The sequence below is a fragment of the Castor canadensis genome, chromosome 18 (assembly GCF_047511655.1).
Source record: "Castor canadensis chromosome 18, mCasCan1.hap1v2, whole genome shotgun sequence".
Lineage (NCBI taxonomy): Eukaryota > Metazoa > Chordata > Mammalia > Rodentia > Castoridae > Castor > Castor canadensis.
In genome coordinates this window covers 44,974,404-44,997,818 of record NC_133403.1, presented here as the reverse complement: position 1 = coordinate 44,997,818, position 23,415 = coordinate 44,974,404, and the positions used below count along the sequence as shown (strand labels likewise).

The window sequence follows — 23,415 nt, the reverse complement described above, 5'->3', positions numbered from 1 at the left end:
TCAGGAACCCTGCCACCAAACCCCCTTGCAATGGCTTATTGAGTTCTGGGAGCCGTGCCCAGAGTAACTGCCTGGGTGAACCTGCAGCCTAACATGTGGACTGATAAAGCTAGATTTGCCTCTGTTTCCCCCTCTCAGAAAGCAAGGACTCCATGTCTTCTATCACGCAGGACCTCCGGAGAAGGTGCACCCAATCTTAACTGCAGGCCACAGGCAATACCTTACTTAAGGTGATGACCCATGGCAAAATCAAAGTGTGCCAAATGAAAGAAAAGAGGGTGTGAAATTGGTTCTGGGTGGTGAGACACAAAGCTCCCCGGTCTTCTGTGTCTTATTGTTTCAATTCATTCCATCCAAATGGCCTCAGTTTCTGACTCGGGGAAACTGAGGACTTACCTGGCTTCCTCAAGAACCTTTCCCATGACTTCACTTTTCTCTAGCTGGTTGGCATCTTCGTTTAAGTCAGTCCCACCAAAAATGACTCCAAAAGGAATTTGATGACCTGAAAAATGATATTTGGAAGAATTTAGCTCTAGAAGCCTCCCTCTCAGTTCGGCCAAAAAAAAAAAAAAAAAAAAAAAAGTGGGGCTAGAAGCCTCCCTCACCAATGCCCCCAAGCAATGAGTTAAAAAGTAAAGATCAGCCAGGCACAGAGGCTCACTCCTGTAATCCTAGCTACGTGGGAGGCTGAGATCAGGAGGATCACAGTTTGAGGTCAGTCCAGGCAAAAAGTTAGCTGGGTACAGTGACATGTACCTGTCATCCCAAACTACTTGGGAGGCTGAGATTGGGAGTACTGGGGTTCCAGGCCAGTCTGGGCAAAAAAGTTTGCAAGACCCCATCCCAACAGAAAAAGCTTGGTGTGCTGGCATGTGCCTGCCATCCCAGCTATGTGGGAAGCATAAAATAGCAGAATCGAGGTCCCAGCCACTCTGGACAAAAAGCAAGACCCTGTCTCCAAAGGAACCAGATCCAAAGGACCAAAAAGGGCTGAAGGTGGGGTCAAGTGGTAGAGCGCCTGCCTGCCTAGCAAGCATGAAGACCTGAGTTCAAACCCTAGTACCACCAAAAAATAACCCCTCCCCCAACAACAACAACAAAAACTGAAGTTCCCAGAACACAGTGGCTGTTTGGTTGTGGTTTGGGTCTTGGTCTTTTTTTGAGACAAGTTCTCAATATATAGTGCATACTGGCCTTGAATTTGTAATCCTCCTACCTCCACTTCCTGAGTTCTGGGATTACAGGCATGAACCACCATACCTGGCTGTGTTTTGTTCTTAGCTTAATTTTATCCAGTTCTCCTGAGCAGTGGAGCAGGTATCCCTATTACATACATGACATGAAGGTTACTCCAGGGAGGCACCAACCACTGTCATCAGGACTATTTTTTTTTCAATTAATTTGCTTTAAAATTTTAACGAATAAAAAACATTGATTGCCCCCATCAATCAAAACCAAGCTTATCACTCCTAAGAAATGAGCTCATCTGCTGCTGTGGTGGTTATGACAGCAAAGGGCCACCAGATTTAGTGTTGCTGATCATCGTCTTGCCAGCTGGCAGCTAGGAGAGGACAGGACAGCCACAGTCTTACAAAGCCTCCAAAGACCACGCCAAGCCCAGGCGATAAATCACGGATGGCCCTGGGAGGACAGCTGGCATCTGAAATGCTGGGAGTGACTCTGGAGAGAATTTGCAGGGGGAGGACGTTCGTGTAGTCCCTTCCTCAGCCAGGGAAGGCAGAGTGAGAGCACCTGCTTTACAAGCCTGAAGCCCTGAGTTCAAACCCCAGTCCTACTCACCCCCCCAAAATGCATATTCCCTTTGATTCTGCAATGCCACTTCTAGAAACTCCTAAGAGAAATGGGATAAACCTTTTCAAAAAAGTATGTGCAGAAATCTGTTCATCACAATGTCGATTATGGGTGAGGAGGATGTGGAAATAAGGTGCAATCATTCGTAACCATGCTGTAAAAACCCATCAAATGATGACTGGGAAATACACTGCTAGGTAAAAATAGGTAAATAAGCAGTCCATAAGTGTGACATGAAAGTAACTTAAAACACACACACAGAGGTCGCTTCTGCATGATAAAATTACAGGTACCATATTTTTCATGTAGTTTCAAAATTACCTACTTATGTCATTTTTTTACTTTCTTTTTTTTTTGCAGTACTGGGGTTTGAACTCAGGGCGTACACCTTGAGCCAGTTCACCAGCCCTTTTTTGAGAAGGGTTCTTTCAAGATAGGTCTCCAGAACTATTTAACCCTGGCTGGCTTTGAACCTTGATCCTCCTGATCTCTGCCTCCTGAGTAGCTGGGATTACAGGCGCAAGCCACTGTGCCCAGCTACTTGTGTAATTCTAGAAATGAGTAAACACTATACATTAATGAGGATTTAGAAAGAATAAAATGTTGCCCAGCCTGCTAGTAACAGTGTTACAGCACCCTCCTGCCAGGGTAAGTTCTGGATACATTGTAACCTCAAACCCACAGAGCAATAGCTTCCCACTAGCTTTCCACAGGTTATGCTGCTCAGTTTTGGACTTTTTAAAAAAGATTAAGTGTTTAGGAATAAGTACTGTTTAATTTCCATAAAGAACAAACAAGTAAAAATCACACCAAGTTCACTAAGAGCAGTGTTGCTTCAGCTCTCAGGGCTGATCCATTTGAGCAATCCTCCCTCTGTGACAGCACAGGATTGTTTGCCAAGGACTTCTTTCCTCCCAACTCTAAGGAGAAGCACCTAACTTTGGATGTCTTTGTGTTTACTTGAAAACAGGCCAAGAATGCTGAAATTAGCCAGGTGCCAGTGACTCATGCTTGTAATCTCAGCTACTCAGAAGGCAGAGATCAGAGGATCGAGGTTACAAGCCAGCCCAGGAAAACAGTTCTTGAGATCCTATCTCCAAAAAAATCTTCACATAAAAGGACTGATGGAGTGGCTCAAGTGCTAAGAGCACCTGCCTAATAAGCGTGAGGCCTCAAGTTCAAATCCCAGTGCTGCCAAAAAAAAAAAAAAAAAAAAAAAAGACTGAAACTGAGAAGAACTGAACACGAAAGGGGGGGAACCTCTAACAGCTCCCCCCCTAACAGAGAAGAGAAATAGGTCCTTATCCATCTGTTCGTATGTTTGTAGGACATGAAGTGGAGTCACCTTCCCAGATGTCAATTTCTCAGTGTCAATCAAAATTGAAAAAAAAAAAAATTCAGCCAGGAGTCAGTGGCTCATGCTTACAAACCTAGCTGCTTGGGAGACTGAGATTGTGAGGATTGTGGTTCAGGGTAAGCCTGGGCAAACAATTCTCGGACCCCCATCTCCAAAATAACCAGAGCAAATGGACTGGAGGTGTGGCTCACGTGGTAAAGTGCCTGTTTTGCAAGAGTGAAGCCCTAAGTTCAAAATCCCAGTTCCACATATATAAATATCCCAAATCAAAATCACCCCTGTCCCTTAGAATTTCAGAAACAGAAGACTCAGGCAGTAGAAAGAGTAAGGATTTAGCTTTAGCATTTGGAAACAGCTCTGACCCATGTAATGAAATACACAGCACACGAGGAATAAAATATGGTGTGTGTGTCTGAGTGTGACATAACATCACAGAGGACAATGCACATCACCGCATCACAGTCAGCAGACTCATAGAGGAAGCTGGTATCTGGCTGCACACAACAGTTTCTGTGGTCACCTCTCCAAGCTCCCAGGAGGCCAGAGGCGATGCACTCTTGACCTTGGCTCAGGGAGGAAAGCTATTCTCTATACTTCTTTCACGCTCCGGGATGAATCTCAGACTCTGTGTCCTACCACACGTAGAAGAGAATTGGAGCCATATACGCACTCTGCAAAAAAAGAACTCTCTGGTCTTAATTCTTTTAGTAACACTGTCCTCATTTCCAGAAAACAACTGGTTTGGGTAGGTCAGGCAGGGTCACAAAAATATGACAGGAGATATCCTTTCCCATGTTTATATGCTAAGATGTCTATACAAAGATGCTCACTGCAGTGGTTAAGGAAAGGATCAAAGGTAATAATTTTAATGTCTATTTTTTGAGGACTTCAAATTTGGCACTCCTAAATGATGGGTAAGTGTGCTGTTACAGAAGGAAGTTCCCAGATGCACTGAGTGGAAAAAGCAAGATGGCGCCACTGTGTTTTGTTTGGGAGGAGGGAGAGGTCTACACAAGCGTGTGTGTGAGTGTAGGTAGTAACCAGTCTCCAGGATGGCAGCCTACTGATGTGTGTAACCACAGACTGTGGTGCGATTCCTGTTGAGATCGGGTCATAAAAGACAAGGTGAGTTCAAATTCTCTTTCTCTGGATTGTCCCCTCTAGGAGAAGCAGGCCACCTTGACTAAAGACATCAGAGGAAGCCATGGAGAGGTGTGCATGTGAGGAGGCAGGTGTGACTGAGCCATGGTGGATGAGGACGGTCTGGCAGCTCTGCTCCAGGGTGCCAATGAACAAGTGCACTGCTATGAGCAACAGAGTCTGGGGCGACTGGTTGGGCCACAGTCCAAAACCAACATGGCAGCCGTGGTGCCCTTCTTAGAGAAAATACAAAGAAAATGGTGGCTGTGGTTGCTTCTGGGGAGGATAAATGAGACAGTGGGATAAGAGGTGGGAGAAAAATGGACGTCTTGATGCCATGTCATTTAGTTGTGCCACACTCTGTGCCAGGGGAAATGTTTTACCATGGGCATGCATTACCCTAAGCAGATAACAATAATAAACTCATCGTGGAACTGCCCATCTGAAGAAAGCCCTGATATGAAGGGTCAACTTCAGATGGCACAGGGAGCGGGGAGAGAATGGTGTGAAGGAACAGAATGTCACTGTTACCAATGATACTCCTGAATGTTTCAGGAGCTTCACATGTTTTGTGACCAAAATGCCACCCTATCAGGAGGTTACTCTGGATAACTTTGTTCCTCAAACGACATGCTGCCTCCTGAAACATGACCACATATGTGACACTTCTGTCATGTCATTTAATTTTCGCCTGGGAGCAGCCAGACGTGGTTGCACTGTAACCAAGGATCTGTCCTGCTTGTACAGCTGTGTGCTCAGGGAAGCCAGATGGATGCTGAGTGGTGAGAAGACCTATCCACAACCTGGAAATGAAATAAATGGAAAGAAAGCTTCACACACAACCTTGCAACGTCCTAAGAAGCAGTGCATGGGTTTCCCAAGGATTGCACATATCACACTCAGGGCCTCACATTTGCTAGGCAGGCACTCTACTGCTTGAGCCACACCTCCAGCCCTTTTTGCTGTGGTTATTTTGGAGATAGAGTCTCACTTTTTTGCCCAGGACCTCAATTCTCCTCTTTTAGGCTTCTTACTATAGCTGGGATGACAGGGACATGCCACTGTGCCAAGCTTTTTCTGTTGGGATGGGGTCTCGTGAATTTTTTGGAGGCTGGACTATCCTCAAATGGTGATCCTCCTGATCTCAGACTCCTAAGTAGCTAGGATTACAGGCATGCACCACTGCACCTGGCTAATTAGGCAGTTTTCTAAGAGTGTGCACTGTTGTTTGATGTCACTGCTTGCCATTAAGGGCTCCTACTTTGTGCCACGTTAACTAATCTGTGGCTTTGTTAATCATTTCCGTCCAGTAGAAAAGAGGAACAAAGCTTAGTGTTCATTGCCCTCTCGGGTGTTAATCAGTTTTGTAGCTCACCTAGGGATCTTGTGATAAAGTTCATTAAATCCCAGTTGTTCCCAAATGCTTTCAAAGCATCATTAGCATCTTAGGAATTTCCTCATTAATTAACAGGTTGAATAAAAACCCTTTAGCTGGAGGCATGGCTCAAGTGGTAGAGCACCTGCCTAGCAAGTGCAAAGCCAAGTTGAAACCCCAGTATTGCCAAGAAAAAGAAATCGCTCAGTAGAAAAACAAGCTATGTTCATCCTTGCATTGGTGAGCTGGATAAGCAAATTCCCATTCCGTGTACTCTGGACATCACAGGGCATCTGTCTGTAGCATTTCTGTCCCTGCACTTTGGAAGGGCAGGAGGGTCACCTTGCAGAAGTCGGCCTCCCCGGTAGAGGTGAAGAGCCAGAGCTGCGTCCAGATTCTCAGCTGCAATGAGGTCTGCAATTTCTGCTGGGCTTTCAAAGTTGAATACATCTCTCAGAATGCACAGGTGACCTGCAGCTTCTAGGTGGTCCCTGTATCAAAAAAGAATGGGAAAACATTTGTGTGCTGCAGAGGGCTGGGGAGTAAGACCTCAGATCAGTCCCACTGATGGCACTGTTTGCCAAGTGTTCCTCAGGGGAAGGCTGTCATCAGTGACAATGACCACACATCCACCAGCCTTCCATACTTGCCACAGTGGCAGGAACCATGGCCAGTGCAGTGAGGCTTAGCTCAGGCTGGCACCCTAGACACCTGGGACATAGGTCTCTGCTACTCCTTTCTTTTTCTTTCTTTGTTTCTTTCTTTCTTTCTTTTTCTTCCTTTCTTCCTTCTTTCCTTCCTTTCTTTTCCTCTTTCTTTCTTTCCTTCCTTCCTTCCTTTTCTTGAAACATTGAAAGTAGATCAGGTGTTTCAAAGACTACTTATTTCTTAAAGGTCTTCAAAGGTCACCTTGTCTCACAGCTACAAAAAGCACCTCATGGCCAAGCATGGTGGTGCCACTTATAATCTCAGCACTTGGGAAACTGAAGTAGCAGCATCACAAGTTCCAGGCCAGCCTGGGCCACATAGAGAGACCTTATCTCAAACAAACCAAATCAAACTAAAACAAGATGAGCATAAATACCACTTGATCTTTCTATTCTACCTTCAAAAAAGAAAAACTTTGCTCACACATGCCTGTTTCTCCTCCCTTTGTCTCCCTTTCCTGGTAATAGACATATAAAACAGAAATCTGGAAAGTAAGAGAGAATTATTCTGAAAGGCATCAAGAGCATGAGCAAAACCAAAAGACAAATGAGAAACTGAGGAAAAACCCTACAACACACACAAAAGGAAAAATAAGGACCAACTTGCTTCTTATATAAAGAGCTCTTATAAATCAGTAAGAAAAAGCCTAACAACCCATGGAAAAGTACACATGGGTATAACATGCATCCCATAAAAAAGAGATGTAACGGCTTTTAAACAAAGGAAAATGTGCTCAAATTTGGTCGTCTGTTTTTACATAAAATATTTGTAAAGATCAAAAGTCTGTCTGAAGCCAGGCACTGGAAGCTCACATCTGTAATCCCAGCTACTCAGGAGGCAGAGATCAGGAGGACTGAGATTGAAAGTCAGCCGGGGCAAATAGTTCGAGAGACCCTATCTCAAAAAAACCCATGACAAAAAACTGGGCTGGCAGAGTGGCTCGAGGTGAAGGCCCTGAGTTCAAACCCCAGTACAAAAGAAAAGTCTGCCTGAGGCTTCTAACTACATGATGTGTGAAACAGCAAAATGGTGCAACCTCGTTGGTGTGCCATGTGCAGCACCTAGCAAACATAAAAGGCATGCTGGGCGCTGATGGCTCACGCCTGTAATCTCAGCTACTCAGGAGGAAGAGATCAGGAGGATTGTGGTTTGAAGTCAGCCTGGGCAAACAGTTCATGAGACCCTTTCTTGAGAAAATCCCCATTACAAAAATGGGCTGGTAGAGTGGCTCAAGCAGTAGAGTCCCTGTCTAGCAAGCATGAGGCCTTGAGTTCAAACCCCAGTGCCTCCGGAAAAAAAAAAAAACAAAAACGGGCACAAGTAGTTTTGGCCAAGTAACTCCACCCAGGGATTTAGAACACAATGAGATGCTGGAATTTGTGTGCAAAAGTGCACAGCCAGGAATTGGTCTGGAACAACAAAAAGACTAAACCCCACCCCCAACATGCCTCCTAGGCCACCAGTTACACAATGGCACATTCGTCCCCTCCTGCTCTTCAGCCACTGAATGAATGTGGCGATCACCACGAAGAGACTTAGAATGCACTCCGGAATTCATTATTAATGAAGATTGCAAAGCGAAGAATACTTTGTGCAGATACACTGTCACTGACACTGTCAGTGAGTTGGGTGTCAGTACAAGGTCCCTAAGAAAGAGGTGTCGGTGGCTGTCTATGGAGGACACTAAGGTAGGAGACAGACTATTTTCTTACCATGCATTTTTTGTCCTGTTGGATATTTTTTACATTGGACATGCGTTAGCTTTGAAAATTGCTTGAGATCTGTGTGTGTGTGTGTGTGTGTGTGTGTGTACCTGTGACACCTGGAACCAGGCTGTTGCCCTGACTGAAACCCTCTCACAGCTCACTGTAGCCACTTACACAACATTACACAAGAGAATGGGCCCACGCCTGCCTTGCTTACTGAATAACTAATGGCTGAACATGTCCCTCGCAGAGTCCATGTGCCACCACATCCTCCAAAATTCCAGCATATCCCATGGCTCCCCTGGAGCTCCAGCCTTGCCTCCCACCTGCAGGACAGCTGACACAGCACACTGCCTGCTTGTCCCTGCATGCCTGTGACGTGCCAGCTGCTCTCAGAACTCTGGTGACCCTGTTCCTAGTACACTGCTGATGTTCCCCCATAGACGCACATTTCCTCTGCACCTCCAGCCTGTCTCCTCTGTGCCCCTCGGATTGCAGTTACACAGCAGACAGAGCCATGTACCACTTGGGGCTCTGGTTACAAAATCAGCAAACAGGTGAGGATCAAGTCCTCTTAAAATTCCCCTGGCAAATTCTCTTACATCTTCTGGACAGCCTGATTGTCCAAAGTCAAGTTCAACACAGCCATTTTTTTTTTTTTAACTTCAGCAATGAAATACGTATTTCCTTACCTGGACACAAAATGAATTAGAGACAATAATTGCATAGAATCTTAAGAGTAAGAATGGAAAGAAGGAGGAGGAGAAAAAGGAGGAGGCAGCAGAGCCCCTGTGATGGAATATTGGTGACATTCTAAGAGGAAGAGACCAGAAAGCACGCACCTGTGTCCTCCATCTCTTGCCACATTACGTCCTGCACCGCCCGCCTTAGGACTTCGCCAGCAAGGAGCCATCTCCCAATGTAGGCCCTTGACCTTGAAGCTCCAGAAGTATGAACTAAATAAGCCTTTTCTTTATAAAGTCGCCCAGCCTCAGGTATTTCACTACATTAACTAAGGATGGACCAGTACAGATCGTATGACAGCCAAGTTGCATGTACCACGGGAAGCCATGTGGGAGCAAGGGCCCTTGGAAAAGTGAGATTCAGTCAGTCAGGTGCAGGTGGCTCCCACCTGGAATCCTGGCTGAGGAGATCAGGAGGATCTCAGTTTGAAGTCAGCCTTGGCAAATAATTCAAGAGACCACCATCTTCAAAATAACCGGAGAAGATGGCTCAAGTGGTAAGAGCACCTGCTTTGCAAGTGAAAACCCCTGAGTTCAAATCAGAAAAAACAAAACAAGCAACAAGAACAAAAGTACCCCCAGGAGAGTCAGTTCCTCAAGTTTACAGCCACTCAGGGGAACGTGGTGAGATTCGTCCTCTGTACTCATTCCTTTCTATAATGTAAATTAAACACGGCATGTTCTAACAACACTGTAACAACACTGTGTAGATAAAGAAAGGCCGAGGTTGTCACTCTTAAGTTGCCCTGTGCTACTCAAGCACGTTGAAAGTCTCGATCTTACCATTTTCACGATTGAATGTGATTCAGTCCTTGTTGGTAAAGGTCAATACACTGTCCCCCCCCAGCACCCTGTGGGAGGTGATGGTCACTGCCAGCAGAGCGGGAGAGGAGCCTGCAAGTCCAGAGCCCACTCGACCTGAAGATTACATCATGCAAAAGAAAAGAATCCTCCATGCTTCTGAGCACAGGGGAGTAATTGCCATCCATCTTCTTAAAGCTCATAGAAACGAGAAGCCAAGAAAATGTGTTGATGAATGGAAAAGGGTTTGAATTCCACTTAGAGAATCCGTTCCTGAGAGATTTATGGCTTCTGCAGAATCGGGGGTGCCGAAGAGCATGGGGAAGGAGGCGGTAAGCACCGGTAATGAGACACGCAGTAATGAGTTGTTCTCCATCCATTAAGCTTATTTTAAACAGCATTTTGACACCCACTTTATGATCTCATAAATATTCAGAATAAAAATTTTTTAATCTTAATACTCTGTGGACTAAAATTTTACCTTGTGTCTAGTTGACTTATGACACCTTTAAATTGCTGTCTTCATTCCTTCTGTCAAGTCATAATTCAATTCAACTAATAAATTCACAGAGCACCTATTATGCCCAAGGAATTTTTTTCTTTTCTTTTCTTTTCTTTTTTGTGAGAAAAAAAAAGCATCTGCAAAACTTAAGACACTTTCATAATTTATTGTCAGTTCCAGGAAGAGAGGCAAACTCTTTGTACATGTCTGACTCTAGATGCAATGGTACAGGACCTGCCTCCACCTGGCTGACACCCTGCCTCTTGGCCACATGTACATGATGCTTAATCACATCTCTGTTTGATTTATGAGATTTTTCCATAAAGTACTATCTCTGCTTTAAAAAAAAATAGCAAGAGCAAATTAAATAATTCCATTCCAGAACCGCATCTCCCTGCAGGGTCCCGAGATGGGAGGCAGGAATCTGACAGTGCTCCACTGTGTGGCCTCTAGGTGTGAGCACTTGGCAGAGCACCTGCTGTGGACTGGGACCTGCAGCTCACGTGAGGCTCACGTGGAGAGAAGGATCCCCCATTCTGCTGATGGGGGAAGCTGGCAGTTGGACTGAACACGTTGTTCTCTGAACCATACTTCAAGAAATTCGGCACAAGAAATCATGCCGGGCTTAGGATGAAGGCAAAAGTCCGTGTAGACATCTCAAGCCCCATTTGGAGGGTAAACTGGAGAGGAGTCCCCTTACCTTCCTGTGCATTGAGATGACAGTAACCTATTGCTGCAGATGTTGTCACCACGGATGAGTTTTGCAAACTGTGAAATACATGTGATTTTTTTAATGCAACTCTAGCTTTCAAGAGGTGACTGTCACAAGATAACTCTTATTAAATACGATGACTGATCACACAAAGTGACTAGATCATGCAGTGCATCCAGTTTCAATGTCTACTGAGATCAGCAAATAAAGTCAGAGAATTGGTGATGGGGAGGAACCACAAGCCACAGCCACCTGCAGGTGTAACCACGCCTGCCAACTGAGCCTTCAGAAGATGCTGTGTCCCAGCAGAGAGGGGCACAGTGTGAAATACACATGCAGCTCCTTAGTGCCTATGCTCTTATTTATACGCAAACATGTAACATGTATGTATAATTGATGTATAACTTGATTTTGACACAGATTCAAATTGTTACATTTGGATCTACTGCAAAGGGAATATACTATTAAGATCAACTTTTCTGTTGCCATTGCTTTGCTAACTGTGATTACTAGAAAATTTCAGATTACTTCATTGGCTCACACAATGACTTTTTTTGGGGGGGAGCAATAATACTGGGGCTTGAACACAGGGCCTCATGCTTGCTAGGCAGGTGCTCTATCACTTGAGGCACTCCAACAGCCCTTTCTTGTGTTGGGTATTTTTGAGATACTAGGTTTGGGGGAGGGGCTCGGCTGTGAGAGTGAGTTGTGTCCACTGTGTGGCCACTGAGCACCTGTCCTCCACCCCATGATTTGGTCACGTGCTGCCTCACTGGAGATCTGAAAGCTCTGAAGTCTTCAGCCAAATAACCCTCTTTTTCTTTAAGTTGATTTCTCTCAGGTACTTTGTCACAGAGATAAAAAGCTGATGGGTAGACGCCTCAGAAGAAAAGCCAGAAAACTTGAAAACTTCCCCCTCATACTTTGTTTTTTTCCTTTGCAAAGGTTTGGCAATTATAGCAGAATTCAGAAAAGCAGTAGCAGAAAGTAACTGGACTGCCAGGCAAAGTGGCTCATACCTGTAATCCCAGCTACTCGGGAGGCAGACATCAGAAGGATCACCATTCAAGCCCAACCCAGGCAAAAAGCTAGTAATACCCTCATCTCAACAAAAAGGCTAGGATTGGTGGTGTGCACCTGTGGCCCCAGCTGTGCAGAAGAGAGATAGGAAGGTCATAGTCCAAGACCCTATCTGGAAAAATAACTAAACCAGAAAAGGGCTGGGGACTTGGCTCAAGTAGTAGAGTACCTGCCTTTTTGCAAGTACTAAGTCGTGAGTTCAAATGCTAGTACTGCCAAGGGAAGGGAAGGGAAAGGAGCTGGAAGGGAAAGGGCTGCATGTCATACAAATGAATGGCGTTTCCCTGCTTCCTTTCTCTCCCTACCCGAGTAGTCTCTGGTTCATTCCCATTAGCAGAAGTGCTTCCCGTCCAGATAAAACACATTTGCACAGGACGTTTGGGTGGAGAAAGAACACTCACACTCACCACCCACTGTGCAAAGTCTCCCTACCACCATTGCAACATTTGCAATCCCTCCTGTGCAACTCTTCCAGCCTACGCTGAGTCAGCCTTGCCAACGTGTGCCAAGGTGAAGAAGCCAGGCCCTGGCATCTTCTGAGGAGCTCCACAGATAACACACTCGGTGTGGAATGGACTTGGTCATCAAGTGAATGTCTGATGACTCAGTTTACAACAGGGCCCAGGAAACCTTTGCTGGAAATGCAGGGAGAGTAAAGTGACTTTGGGGGTCATTGGTCAGTGGATCTCAGACCTATTTGCCCTGTCCTGCTGAGGAAGCAACCCACAGACAACACGTGGTGAGTGCGGTGCTGGGCTGCAAACATCTCATTATGGAAGCAGGCGATGGCTGTGCTTGAGGCCAGGGACCAGCGTGGGGAGGAAAACCAGCCTCCTAGTGCAGCCTGAGAGGCTCTGAGGTTTCCACGGAGCCTGGCTCCTGCCCCTGGCTTATGGGACAGAGACCATGGAGGACATTGCTTTACTTGTGCAATTTATTTCTCTTCTGCGGTGAGTGAAAATGAACCTTGCTCTCCAGGTTCCTGACCCTATTTTTCTCAACTTACCAGAGTAAATTTTAATCTTTTTTTTTTTTTTTTTGTGAGACAGAATCTCACTATTAGCCCAGACTGGCCTTGAACTCGCAAACCTACTGCCTCACTCAACCTCAAAGCGCTGGAATTACAGTCATACAATGTGCAAAATGAATGAATTTTATTGTAGGTAAAGTACACCTCAATAAAGCTGATTTCTTCCTTTCATTTTTTTCCCCCAGTGCTGGGGATTGAACCCAGGGCCTTGGGAAGGCTAGGCAAGTGTTCTACCACTGAGCTATATCCCGGTCCTCATTTTTAACTTTGGTGTTTTGTTCTGTTTTAGCTCAAGGTTAGGAACCACTCTGGATCGATTTGTCCAGTGCAGTGAGGACTGATGGCAAGGGTTTACAGCACAAATGGATCAGAAGTAGTTAGGGGACCAACCTGGTCAACAGGTGTGTCCCTCAATGAATGTTAATTCTCAGTCCAAATTCAGCCACAAAACAGCTGTAGTCTGCAGGTGAAATCTACCCTCACCACACCTGGCAGCCCAGTGGCCACCTTCCACACGGGCCACATGACAGAGGGCTGGCCATCCACAGAGGAGGGACACAAGGCTGTACGCAGCTGTCTATCCCAAGGGCCACTCTGCCTTTATGTTCAAGGGCCCATGGTGTCTTTTGGACAGCCACATTTCTTAGACAGCCCTGTTTCGGACACGCTGCACACTCACAAACCAGTCCTTGGATGTGAGTTTCTCGTGTTCATGGTGCCCCAAGACAACCCGCGGAGAGTAGTGCCAAGGTGCTGTGTTTAACACTAGCTGCCCATAGCTTACAACCTCACGGGAACTCAGCCCTGCACGCCATTCTCTTGAGTAATAGTCTGTGTAGGGAGAATAATGGCTTGCCAACAATATCGAAATACGTAACATCTGTGCAGGTAGACCATCTATGGATTGAAAGCTGTTGAGTGGTGGGCGGTGGGAGGGAAGACGTAAGGGAGAGTAATGGAAGGAGTTGAAATGACCAAAGCAAAGTACACCCACAGTGAGGATTCATCAAGAAACCCCTTTGAACCTTGACTTAGAAATTAATAATGAATCCGGCACTGGTGGCTCACACCTGTACTCCCAGCTAGGGAGTCAAAGATCAGGAAGACCGAGATTCGAAGCCAGCATGGGCAAATAGTTCACAAGACCCTACCTTGAAAAAGCCCATCATAAAAATATGGCTGGTGGAGTGGCTCAAGGTGTAGACCCTGAGTTCAAACACCAGTGCTGCAGTAATAATAATAATAATGATGAAAGACAGGACTGTAAAACAGGTACAGTGTGGTGGGGGGCACTTGTGGGAGGGAAGAGGGTGAATGGAGGAGAGGAAGGTGAGGGAATCTGGTTGATGGGCTTTACATCCACCTACTAAATAGAACAATGGAAGTTCTTGCAATTGCTCTGTGTGGGGTGGGGAAGGGGTCAAGAGGGGAAGAGATGGTAGGGGCAATCTAACCAATGTACAATGTTAGCCTATTCAGAATGGTCACAGTAAAATGAAGGGTCACATAAAAATGAAGGGGAAAAAAAGAATATTCTGTGTGACCCAGACCTACAACACTGACTCTGAAGTTACTGACCCCAGCAGACATTTTACCCAAAACAGTTCTCTGACACCTCCATCTTCTACAGAGCTCTTACGTAGCAGAGGCCTGGGCTTCCTGCAGAGACCCCAAGCTCCTGAGAGTTCCCTGTGGGCTCCCAGCATGCTCTCTCCACAAGGAAAGAAGGCCAAGGTGGCTCTCTTCACCCCACATTCTACTCCAAGCCCTGTTTGTTTTACTTCTCAAACATGCCAGACCCACAGGCTCACTCACCTCTCTCTCCACTACCCCTTTCTCACCCGCCTGCAACCAACGCCATCTTCATAAACTGATGAGGCCCAGCCTCTGGTGACTGCTGGTAAGTCCTGTGTGACATGAGTCCTGTCCACCTTTCCTGCCTACAGTGAGTTGATCAGCCTCAGCACCACTGAGGCTTCAGTATTAGGGCCCAGAAAACAACAATCTTGAGTAGAATCTCAGAAGCAAAGTCTCCCTCCCTCTGACTTCTTGAACTCCTACCTTCCCTCCTTCTCTCCTCTCTCTCTCCCCATGGCAAGTCACAGAAAGCAGAACCCTTTTGCCCAAAGTAAGCCATTAAACTAACAACAGTACACTGATCTTCCCCACTTTTCTGTTTTAGAGCTGAAGGAAACTCCGTGGCCTATTTCGTCTGAATGAAGGTCATGAGAAGCCAAGAGGAATCTGAACAGATCAGCTATGCCAGGTTTCCCCACTCACTCCAGTACCATTGGATCACAGCCTCTCTGTCAGATTGTATTTCTCCATGGCTGACACAAGCTTCACCCAACCCAAGTATGAAAACGGCTAGTTTGCCCTCGGCCCAGGTCTTTGGGTTTTCAGTCTCAATGTCCCCGGTGTCATGTAAAAGTTGTGATCCAATAAATTTTGATGATGGGTGAGGAAGGGCTCACTCCTTCCTCCTCTGCCCAGACAGCAAGACTGCTGTCTCTTGTTGGAGGCCACCCTGTGAGGACTTGCGGCACCATCTTGGACCTTTACCCACTCAACGCCAACAGTTCCCAGTACTAATGTGACAACCAAAACTGTCTCCGGATATTGTCAAATGTCTCTGGAGGGCACATCCTCTCCATCCTTGCTTCCACTGGGGCCCACTGATCTAAAACATTCTATTCTGTTAAGGTAGCACAACTCTTGGATTCCCAGCACCCCACCCTCCATCTGCAGAGACACCCTCCTGCCCCCACTCTCCTGCAGTAACTAAGGTCTTTGTTTCTCATCAACAGCTCACATTACCCACCATGCCAGACACTGTTTCCAAGCACAGAAAATGCACTAACTCAGCTTTCCCTACAACAACCCTACCAGATGGGTCGCCCAGCAGCACCACGACAAATAAGAACACTCAGTCACAAAGCAATGAAGCCACCTGGATAGAGCTGCCATTTGTAAGCATCTGGGGGCACTGGAAGGCTTTCCCCGACCTCTGCTCTGCAAGAATCCTCCACCTGTGCTGTCAGAGCAATACAGCCAGAACATCGGCATCATCATTTATGCATCAGGTGTCAAGTTGAAAAAATTAAAAGATGGGGTCTTGCCATGTTGCCCATGCTAGCCTTGATCTCCTGGGCTCAAGTGCATCAGCCTCCTGACTATCTGGGACTATAGATGTGTGTCGCCACACCTGCATTGGTGTGAGAATGGAACCGTCTCTTCCTTTGTCACAATCTGGTCTTATCTAACTCAGTTAACTTATCTACTGGGCTAATGGCAGCTCCAGTCTTCTCCATTTGGAGGCTCCCTCTCTGACACACAAGGACACTTGAAGGTCACCAGCATCTTTTGTAGGGAATTTTTAAGGACTTCCTCCAGTCCTCTCTGCTCACTACTGATTGACTCACAGGGAATCCCCATCACCTTAGGAATCTCCCTTCCCCTTTCAGGACACCAGCATCCATCTTCAGGAATCAGAGCTTTTTCAGGGAAATGTCTCAGCCACTTTTGCTTTTCTTTTCCTCCTTCTCCTCCCTGCAATTCTTCCTGAGGTTAGAGGAGGCAAACATTGGCTCTTAATAGACACCAAAGTACAAAGAACAAACTTCCCTCTGTGTAGTGCCAGGAAAACAGAACAAAAAAGGAAGTAACTGAGTGGCCCTGCATGCCCCGCTTAAGGTCCGCCTTCCAGGACCAGGCCTGCCTTGCGCCTTTCTGCATCCCCAAGGCACACCAAGATGTGCAAAGTCACAGGTGCCTAACAAACCTGTTGTAGGAAGGAATGGGGAGTGGATGAGTGGATGCAGGAACAGTGATTGACTAAGTGATCCTTCCCCTTATCTTGAATTAGGACAAAAGTTAAAAGTAACAAGTGGTCTTTCAGACAGTGTGGGTTCTGGCCCTTGGAAAACCTGGATCTATAGTTTGAGTCAGGAATTGAAAAGGAGTTCAGGATGGTCACCCCAAAACATAATGCCCTGGTGAACTGTGATTATTCTTAATATTTTTTGGTGGCACTGTAGTTTGAACTCAGGACCTCGCACAAATGCTCTATCACTTGAACCACATTCCCAGTCCTTTTGCTTGAATTAGTTTTTCAGAGAAGCTCTCACAATTTTTCCCCCTGTCTTGGACTGCAATCCTCCTACTTATACCTCCTGGGTAGCTGGGATTATAGCATATGCAGCACACCCAGCCCCAAATGCTGAGGGTTTTTTTTTAATCTTTAATTTTAAGAGCAGCAGATGATGAAAGAGGCTTTATTCTGCTATCTTCTTGTCTGCTACAAGTCTAGATCCCCCAAGAAAGAAGACAGTGACCTCTGATCCTTTCCTGATTTTCCATGCAGCACACTCAAGTTGCAAAACTAAAGTTTGCACACCTGGACAGACTTTTGTCACATCATCCCAGTGTCTCCTATTTTGTCTCCATTCAATATTCCAGAGTCATTTACAGCCCATCATCTGCTCTAAGGGCCAATGATTTTGTCCCAGGCCACTGTACGCTTCTCCAGACCCAATGGAGTTCCCGAGAAGTCACTATTCCCCTAGAAACTGCCTACCTTCCGCACTCTTGCTCCACTATGGAAAGAGATAGACAAGGTTGGCGGCTCAAGGGTAATTATGCTGCTTTGCAGGTGGCGCCTTGCATGGAATAAGTTTCTGTGTCTTTTGGCCTACTTAAGCTGTCTGTTGTCGCTCCATGCACTAAGAACCCGCAGAGGCGAAGGGAAGCCTTCCCTTTCCCGCCTACAGATGTTAGATGACAGGTACTCAGGTCTCTGTTTTTTTAGGCACAATGTCTTCTCCCCTCCACGCAGACAAACAGCTGCACCTGGCCTCTGCTGACCTCGTTTCCTAGCTCTGGTCCCAAAGTCACCACCCTCCAGTGGCCCTCCTTTTGTTCTGTTTCTCAGACTTTCAGGGTTTGCACTGCCTCAGGACCTGCCTTCTTGCTACCCGCCCCCCCTTCTGAGGACGTCCTCCCAGATCTCAGCTCCTTTTGGTCTCAACTTAAATGCTACCTCCTCAAACAGTCCTCTCCAGACATCATTTTCTAAAGCAGCCCACTTGAAATTTTGTTTGGTTTTCTTCTTTTCTTTTTTTGAGATAGGGTCTCCCTATGTAGCCCAGGCCAGCCTGGGACATGAGCTCCTCCTGCCTCAGAGTCCCAAGTGCTGGGATTACAGGTGTGTACCACAATGCCATGCTGGCATCTAGTTTTGTTTTCTCGGTAGTGCCAGTCACCATCTGGAATTTGCTCCTCACTTCTGTTTCCTCCGGTATCTCTCTTCCCCTCTACAATGTGTACCACCCAACTGGAGACCACAGTTGGCCACCTTTTCTTAGTCCTCTGAGTGAATGAAATGTACTTGTATTAGATTTAGGAAAAACTTACACAATAAAAACCCTGACTGTGAATTCTCCAGTAAATTTCAGAAGATGGGTTTATCATCTACTGATCCTTTCACTCACCAGGCCTGCAGGAGCTGGTGAAGCTCTGATTGCAAATCCTAACCATGAGGAAACAAGACCCACAGAAGGGAAGCAATTGGGAAAATTTCGTGAAGCTAGTCAGTTTGGAGAAGAGAGAGGAAGGGGAGAGGGAGGAGGAGGAAGAGGGAGGAGGGGAGAGAGAAGAAGAAGAGGAGGAGAGCGAGAGCGAGGGAAAGAGGGAGGACGAAAGAAAAGAGCATGCTTCTGTGGGTTCCAGAGGACACTGTCCAGGCATTTCCACACCTGCCTCAGGTAATTCCTTCATCCCGCTAGTACAGACCACTGCTGCCACAACCCAGGCCGGCAGCCAGAGATGTCCTACTGGCGCCGGCCTCGCGTTCATGTAGCCAGAAGAAGAGCAGATAAACCCACACAGGGCAAGACAATGGCAGAAAAGATGAGCGCTAAGCTCTTCAGACAGGGAAATGGAGAGGGTGGACAAAAGATGCGGGAGGGAAAGGCAGGCGCCTCACAAAGCAAACCCTGGTGACAGAACAGGGTCTGTGCAGGCGCCGGGCCGCGTGGTCCCCGCCGGCCTCCCAGGGGTCTACTGAGCCCGGACCCCCAAGGCCTCCCTGCGCCCGGCGGCCCCTCGCTGCGTCCCTTGCCTGCGCCCCCGGCTCCAGCGCGTTCCCAAGGGAGCGAGACGTGGGGACAGCAGCGCAGCGACGTTCGGGGACATCAGTGCTCACGCCGCGCGGGCCGATCGCCCCCTCCCCACGCGCCGCCCCCGCCCAGGTGGGCGACCAGGCCGCGCTGGCCCGCGCCCGGCCAGTCCGTTTGAGCGCGCGGCTCGAAAGCCCCGGACCCCACGCCCGGGTCCCCGCTCCCCGCGCCTCGCGCCCCGCTCCTGGCTCCCCGCTCCCCGTGCCCCGCTCCCGGCTCTCCACGCCCGGCTCCCCGCTCCTGGCTCCCCGAGCCCCGCTCCCCGTGCCCCGCTCCCGGCTCCCCGCGCCCGGCTCCCCGCGCGGGATGCGCAGGCCGGCTCGGCCCGCACCTACCGGACGCGCTTGGCGGTGACGGCGTTACCAGTGTGCGGCCGCAGCACCGCCAGGAACAACAGCCGCATGCCGCCGCCGCCACCCTGGCCATCAACCGGGCCACCGCTCCCACCTGGAGCGGGGCAGCTCTGGGTGGGTCCCGGTCCCGCCTGCCGCTCTCCAGGCCGCGGTTCCCAAGCCTGGAGAGGGCGCAGACCCGGGAGGGGACGGGCGGGGACGGGGGAGGGGACGGGCAGGGGGCGGGGAGTGGGGAGGGGACGGACAGGGGGTGAGGAGGAGACAGGAGGGAACGGGGAAGGGGTCGGGGAGGGGACGGGAAAGGGACAGGGAGGAGGCTGGGAGTGGGGAGGAGATGGGACCCGGAGGGGGCGCGAGGGGGGGCGCAGGGAGGCCCCGCGGGGTCCAGCAGGCGCGAGCTCGAGGGCCGGACCATTCCCACAGGGATCCGGACCACCGGTGGCCGGGTCCCAAGGGGACCAGTGATGGCCATGAGTGCACTCCCGTGGGTACAGTGGAAGGTGAAGGGCTCTTCCCTAGGGGACCAGTGGAGTCCTGGGGTTCAAGCCCACATAGTGCTGAGGGGTTCTGAGCCTCATTTCCCACAAGGACCTTCTAGGAGACCTTAGTCCCAGGACCCCCTGGACTCAGTTCTAGTGATATACCAGGAGACATAACCCTAAAACTTCAGAGGAGGGAAATGCCGCAAAGAATGAGGGAAATGAAGAAAGCTATTGGAGGATCACAGTGAGAGGGAGTGGATGTCCCCAGGAGCACAGGGGACCCTCCTGTGAGAAGTGCACTGGTCACAGCACACCAGGGAGGGAGGGAGAAAGCAGGAAGCAGAAGGTTTTGGCTTGTGGCATCTGTGTGGATTTAAAACCCCACACCATGCTAAGAATTTTAGAAAGATACATGCACACCCAAAGCCACTGAAGCAGTGCCCATAACCAGTTAACTCCTGAAATTGATTCCTTCTCACTCCAGATCATCCAAAGGGACAGCAGCCATGAGGAGGGTAAGGGGAGTTCAGCCAAGCCCCTGGGCAGCAAGGCTGGCCTCTGTCTTAGTCTAAAGGCAGTCCTACAAGGAAACCCTGCACAGCTGGACCTACTGCCCCTCCTCTCAGTAGAGCAGGGAGAAGGAAAGAGGTTTATATGACTTCTGTAGGGCAATCAGATTCACATGGCCTCTCTCCCCCAAAAACGACACTGAATCTTGCTATTTTCTAGCTTCCTGAGCACAGTCAAGCAGACCTAGCCACTGCTTAGGGATAAATGCCTCTGGGAAGGTGAGCATTGAGTAAGCACCTTCAAAAGCTGTCAGGGGAGTCGGGCACCTATGGCTCACGCCTGTAATCCTAGCTACTCAGAGGCAGAGATCAGGAGGATCGAGGGTTGAAGCCAGCCCAGGCAAATAGTTCGTGAGACCCTAACTCAAAAAAACCCATCACAAAAAAAGGGGTGATGGAGAGGCTCAAACAGTAGAGTGCCTGCCTAGCAAGCATGAAGCTCTGAGTTCAAAGCCCCAGTACCACCCCCCCCAAAAAAAAAAATGCTGTCCGGGAGATTCTTCTAGGCAGACCAGAAGGGGAAAAAGCTGCAGAGTTGGCACAAAAGGTTTTGTGAAGCAATTTTAGAAAAAGGAGTTCTGAGTGGAGCTCTGGTTTTGGATGTTGAATGTCCCTCGAGGCACGTGTGATGAAGACTTGGTTTCCTGGAAGGTGCAGTAGGAGCCATTAGAAGCTATAAGAGGTGGGGCTGGGGGGAGTCCCTTAGGCTCTTGGGAGTTCGCTATTAAAGGACATAACTCCTTCTTCTCTTTTGCTCCCTGGCCTTGAGGTGAAAAGTTTTACTGTGCCACGCACCATGATGTGTTGCCTTGCCACAGGCCAAAAGGCAAGAGCCCTGACCATTGGTCAGGAACTGTGACCACCAAAACTGTGAGTCAAAATCAGCCTTCCCTTTTCATAAGTTGATGACCTCAGGTATGCATCATAGTGGCAGAAGACTGACGCCCAAGTGTGGTCCTGACCATGCGCTGGTGACTCACACCTAGCTACTCGGGAAGCAGAGATCAGTAGGTTCAAAGCCAGCCCCAGACAAATAATTTGAGAGACTGTCTCCAAAAAACCATCCCAAAAAAGGGCTGGTGGATTGGCTCAAGTGGTAGGAGTGCTTGCCTAGCAAGTGTGAGGCTCTGAGTTCAAACCCCAGTGCTGCAAATAAAGAAAGAAAGGAAAATGAGAGGCTGGGCTTAAGGTAAGTCATCTCTTTCAAAGTAACCTAAATTAGTAGACTAACAGAAGAAAAATCATATTCGGTACAATAAGCACATTCAATATAATTCAACATATATTTCTTTTTCTTTCTTTTTTCTTGCTTGCTATGCAGGCAGTCTACTGCTGAGCTACGTCTCCAGCCCTCAATGTGAATTTCTAATGATAGACAAGAAATAAAATTGTAGAGAATGAAGAAAGGAAAAAGGGAGGGAGAGAGGGAAGGAGGGAGGGGAGAGCCTAACAATTCAGCAGTGCAAGCTGCTTTTTAATCCTTCCAGGTAAAAACTGCTTGATGGCCTTTCTTGTTTTTCCAGGCCCTCTACAGCTCAAGATTGGTCAAACCAGATACAGAACTGCTCTGCAGGGGACTTTTGGAAATTTGGGGATGTCAAGGGAATTTGCTGCCAGAATGATTAAGAAAGGCTATCAAGTCAGACTCTGGTGGTTCACTCCTGTAATCCTAGCTACTCAGGAGGTAGAGAGCAGGAGGATCACGGTTCGAAGCCACCCCAGGCAAATAGTTTGCGAGACCCTATCTTGAAAAAGCCCATCACAAAAAGGGCTGGTGGATGACTCAAGGTGTGGGTGAGTTCAAACCCCAGTACCACAAAAAAGAAAGAAAAGATCACGACAAGGTCAGGCAGGTTTAGCACCTTGTCATATGCAGTTCAGCTCTGTGCAAGGACACGGTTCTCTAAACACCAGCATTAGTCAGGCCTCTCCAGAGACCTAGGATGAGGAGTTGGCTCAAGGTGACTATGGAGGCTGACAAGGCCCAGTCTGCAAGCTGGAGACCCAGGAAATGCAGGGGTGTCATTCAGTCCTAATCTGAAGGCCTGAGATCCTGATGTACATCGCAGTCGTGGGGTCCAAAAGGAGATGGGATGTCCCTGCTCAAGCAGTGGGGTAGAAGCATGGGGCCCTCCGCAGTTCAAAGGGGTCCACCCACACTGGGAGGACCATATGCTTTATTGAGTCTACCTGTTATAATTGCAGTCCTCTCTAAAAACACCCCCCCAGACACACCCAGAAATAATGCGGGCACCTGTGTCCCAGTCAAATTGACGCGCGTAAGTAACCTTCACAGTGCCCTTCCTCTTGTGGCTTGAGAAAACCTGGATGAGGTAAAAACTGTTCTGCTCTGGGCTTGCCTTTGCCCTATAGGCTGCATGGCTGCCAGCCCCAGGAGGTTTCCTGCGGTCACCATCACAAATTACAACACCACACAAATTGTGTAAATACAAATGTGTGTCCTCTAGGGGTTGTAGAGGACAAAGTCAGAAACCACAGTGCCAGCTGAGTGGTACTCCCTCTGGACGCTGTAAGAGAATCTGGAGGTGGCTTCTGTCAGCTGCTGGTGGCTGCCAGCTTTCCCTTGCCTGTGGCCTTGTCCCCCATCTCTGCCTCTGTGGTCACCTGGTGGCCTCTTCTTTTGCTGGCCTTCAGAACTTCCTCTGCAAGTTTCTTACAGAGGTACCTACCACGGAATTTAGGGCACATTGGGTAATTTCAGAAGATTTTCTCAAGATCCTTTCCAAAATAATGTCACCACCATGTTGGAATGCTTGTGGCCCCTACCAAATGCATGTTGAAGGGAACCACCACGGCACCAGCGTAAGCGTGACCTTCTGGGGGTGATTGGGCCATGAGGGCTCTGTAC

At 48.2% G+C, this 23,415-nt stretch overlaps 1 protein-coding gene across 3 annotated transcripts in view; it reads right to left on the bottom strand.

The window, feature by feature from the left end:
• The window catches only part of Glt1d1 (glycosyltransferase 1 domain containing 1), an 89,847-nt gene extending 70,189 nt beyond the window's left edge, over positions 1-19,658 (bottom strand). For all 3 annotated transcript variants that reach the window (XM_074060798.1, XM_074060799.1, XM_020185541.2), the window contains exons 1-3: positions 19,478-19,658; positions 6,027-6,175; positions 397-502 (exon numbers count right to left, since the gene is read on the bottom strand). In XM_074060798.1, the coding sequence (XP_073916899.1) occupies positions 397-502; positions 6,027-6,175; positions 19,478-19,545 (323 nt within the window). In that variant the 5' untranslated portion in view covers positions 19,546-19,658. The remainder of the gene's footprint in view (positions 1-396; positions 503-6,026; positions 6,176-19,477) is intronic.
• Positions 19,659-23,415: the final 3,757 nt, after the last annotated feature.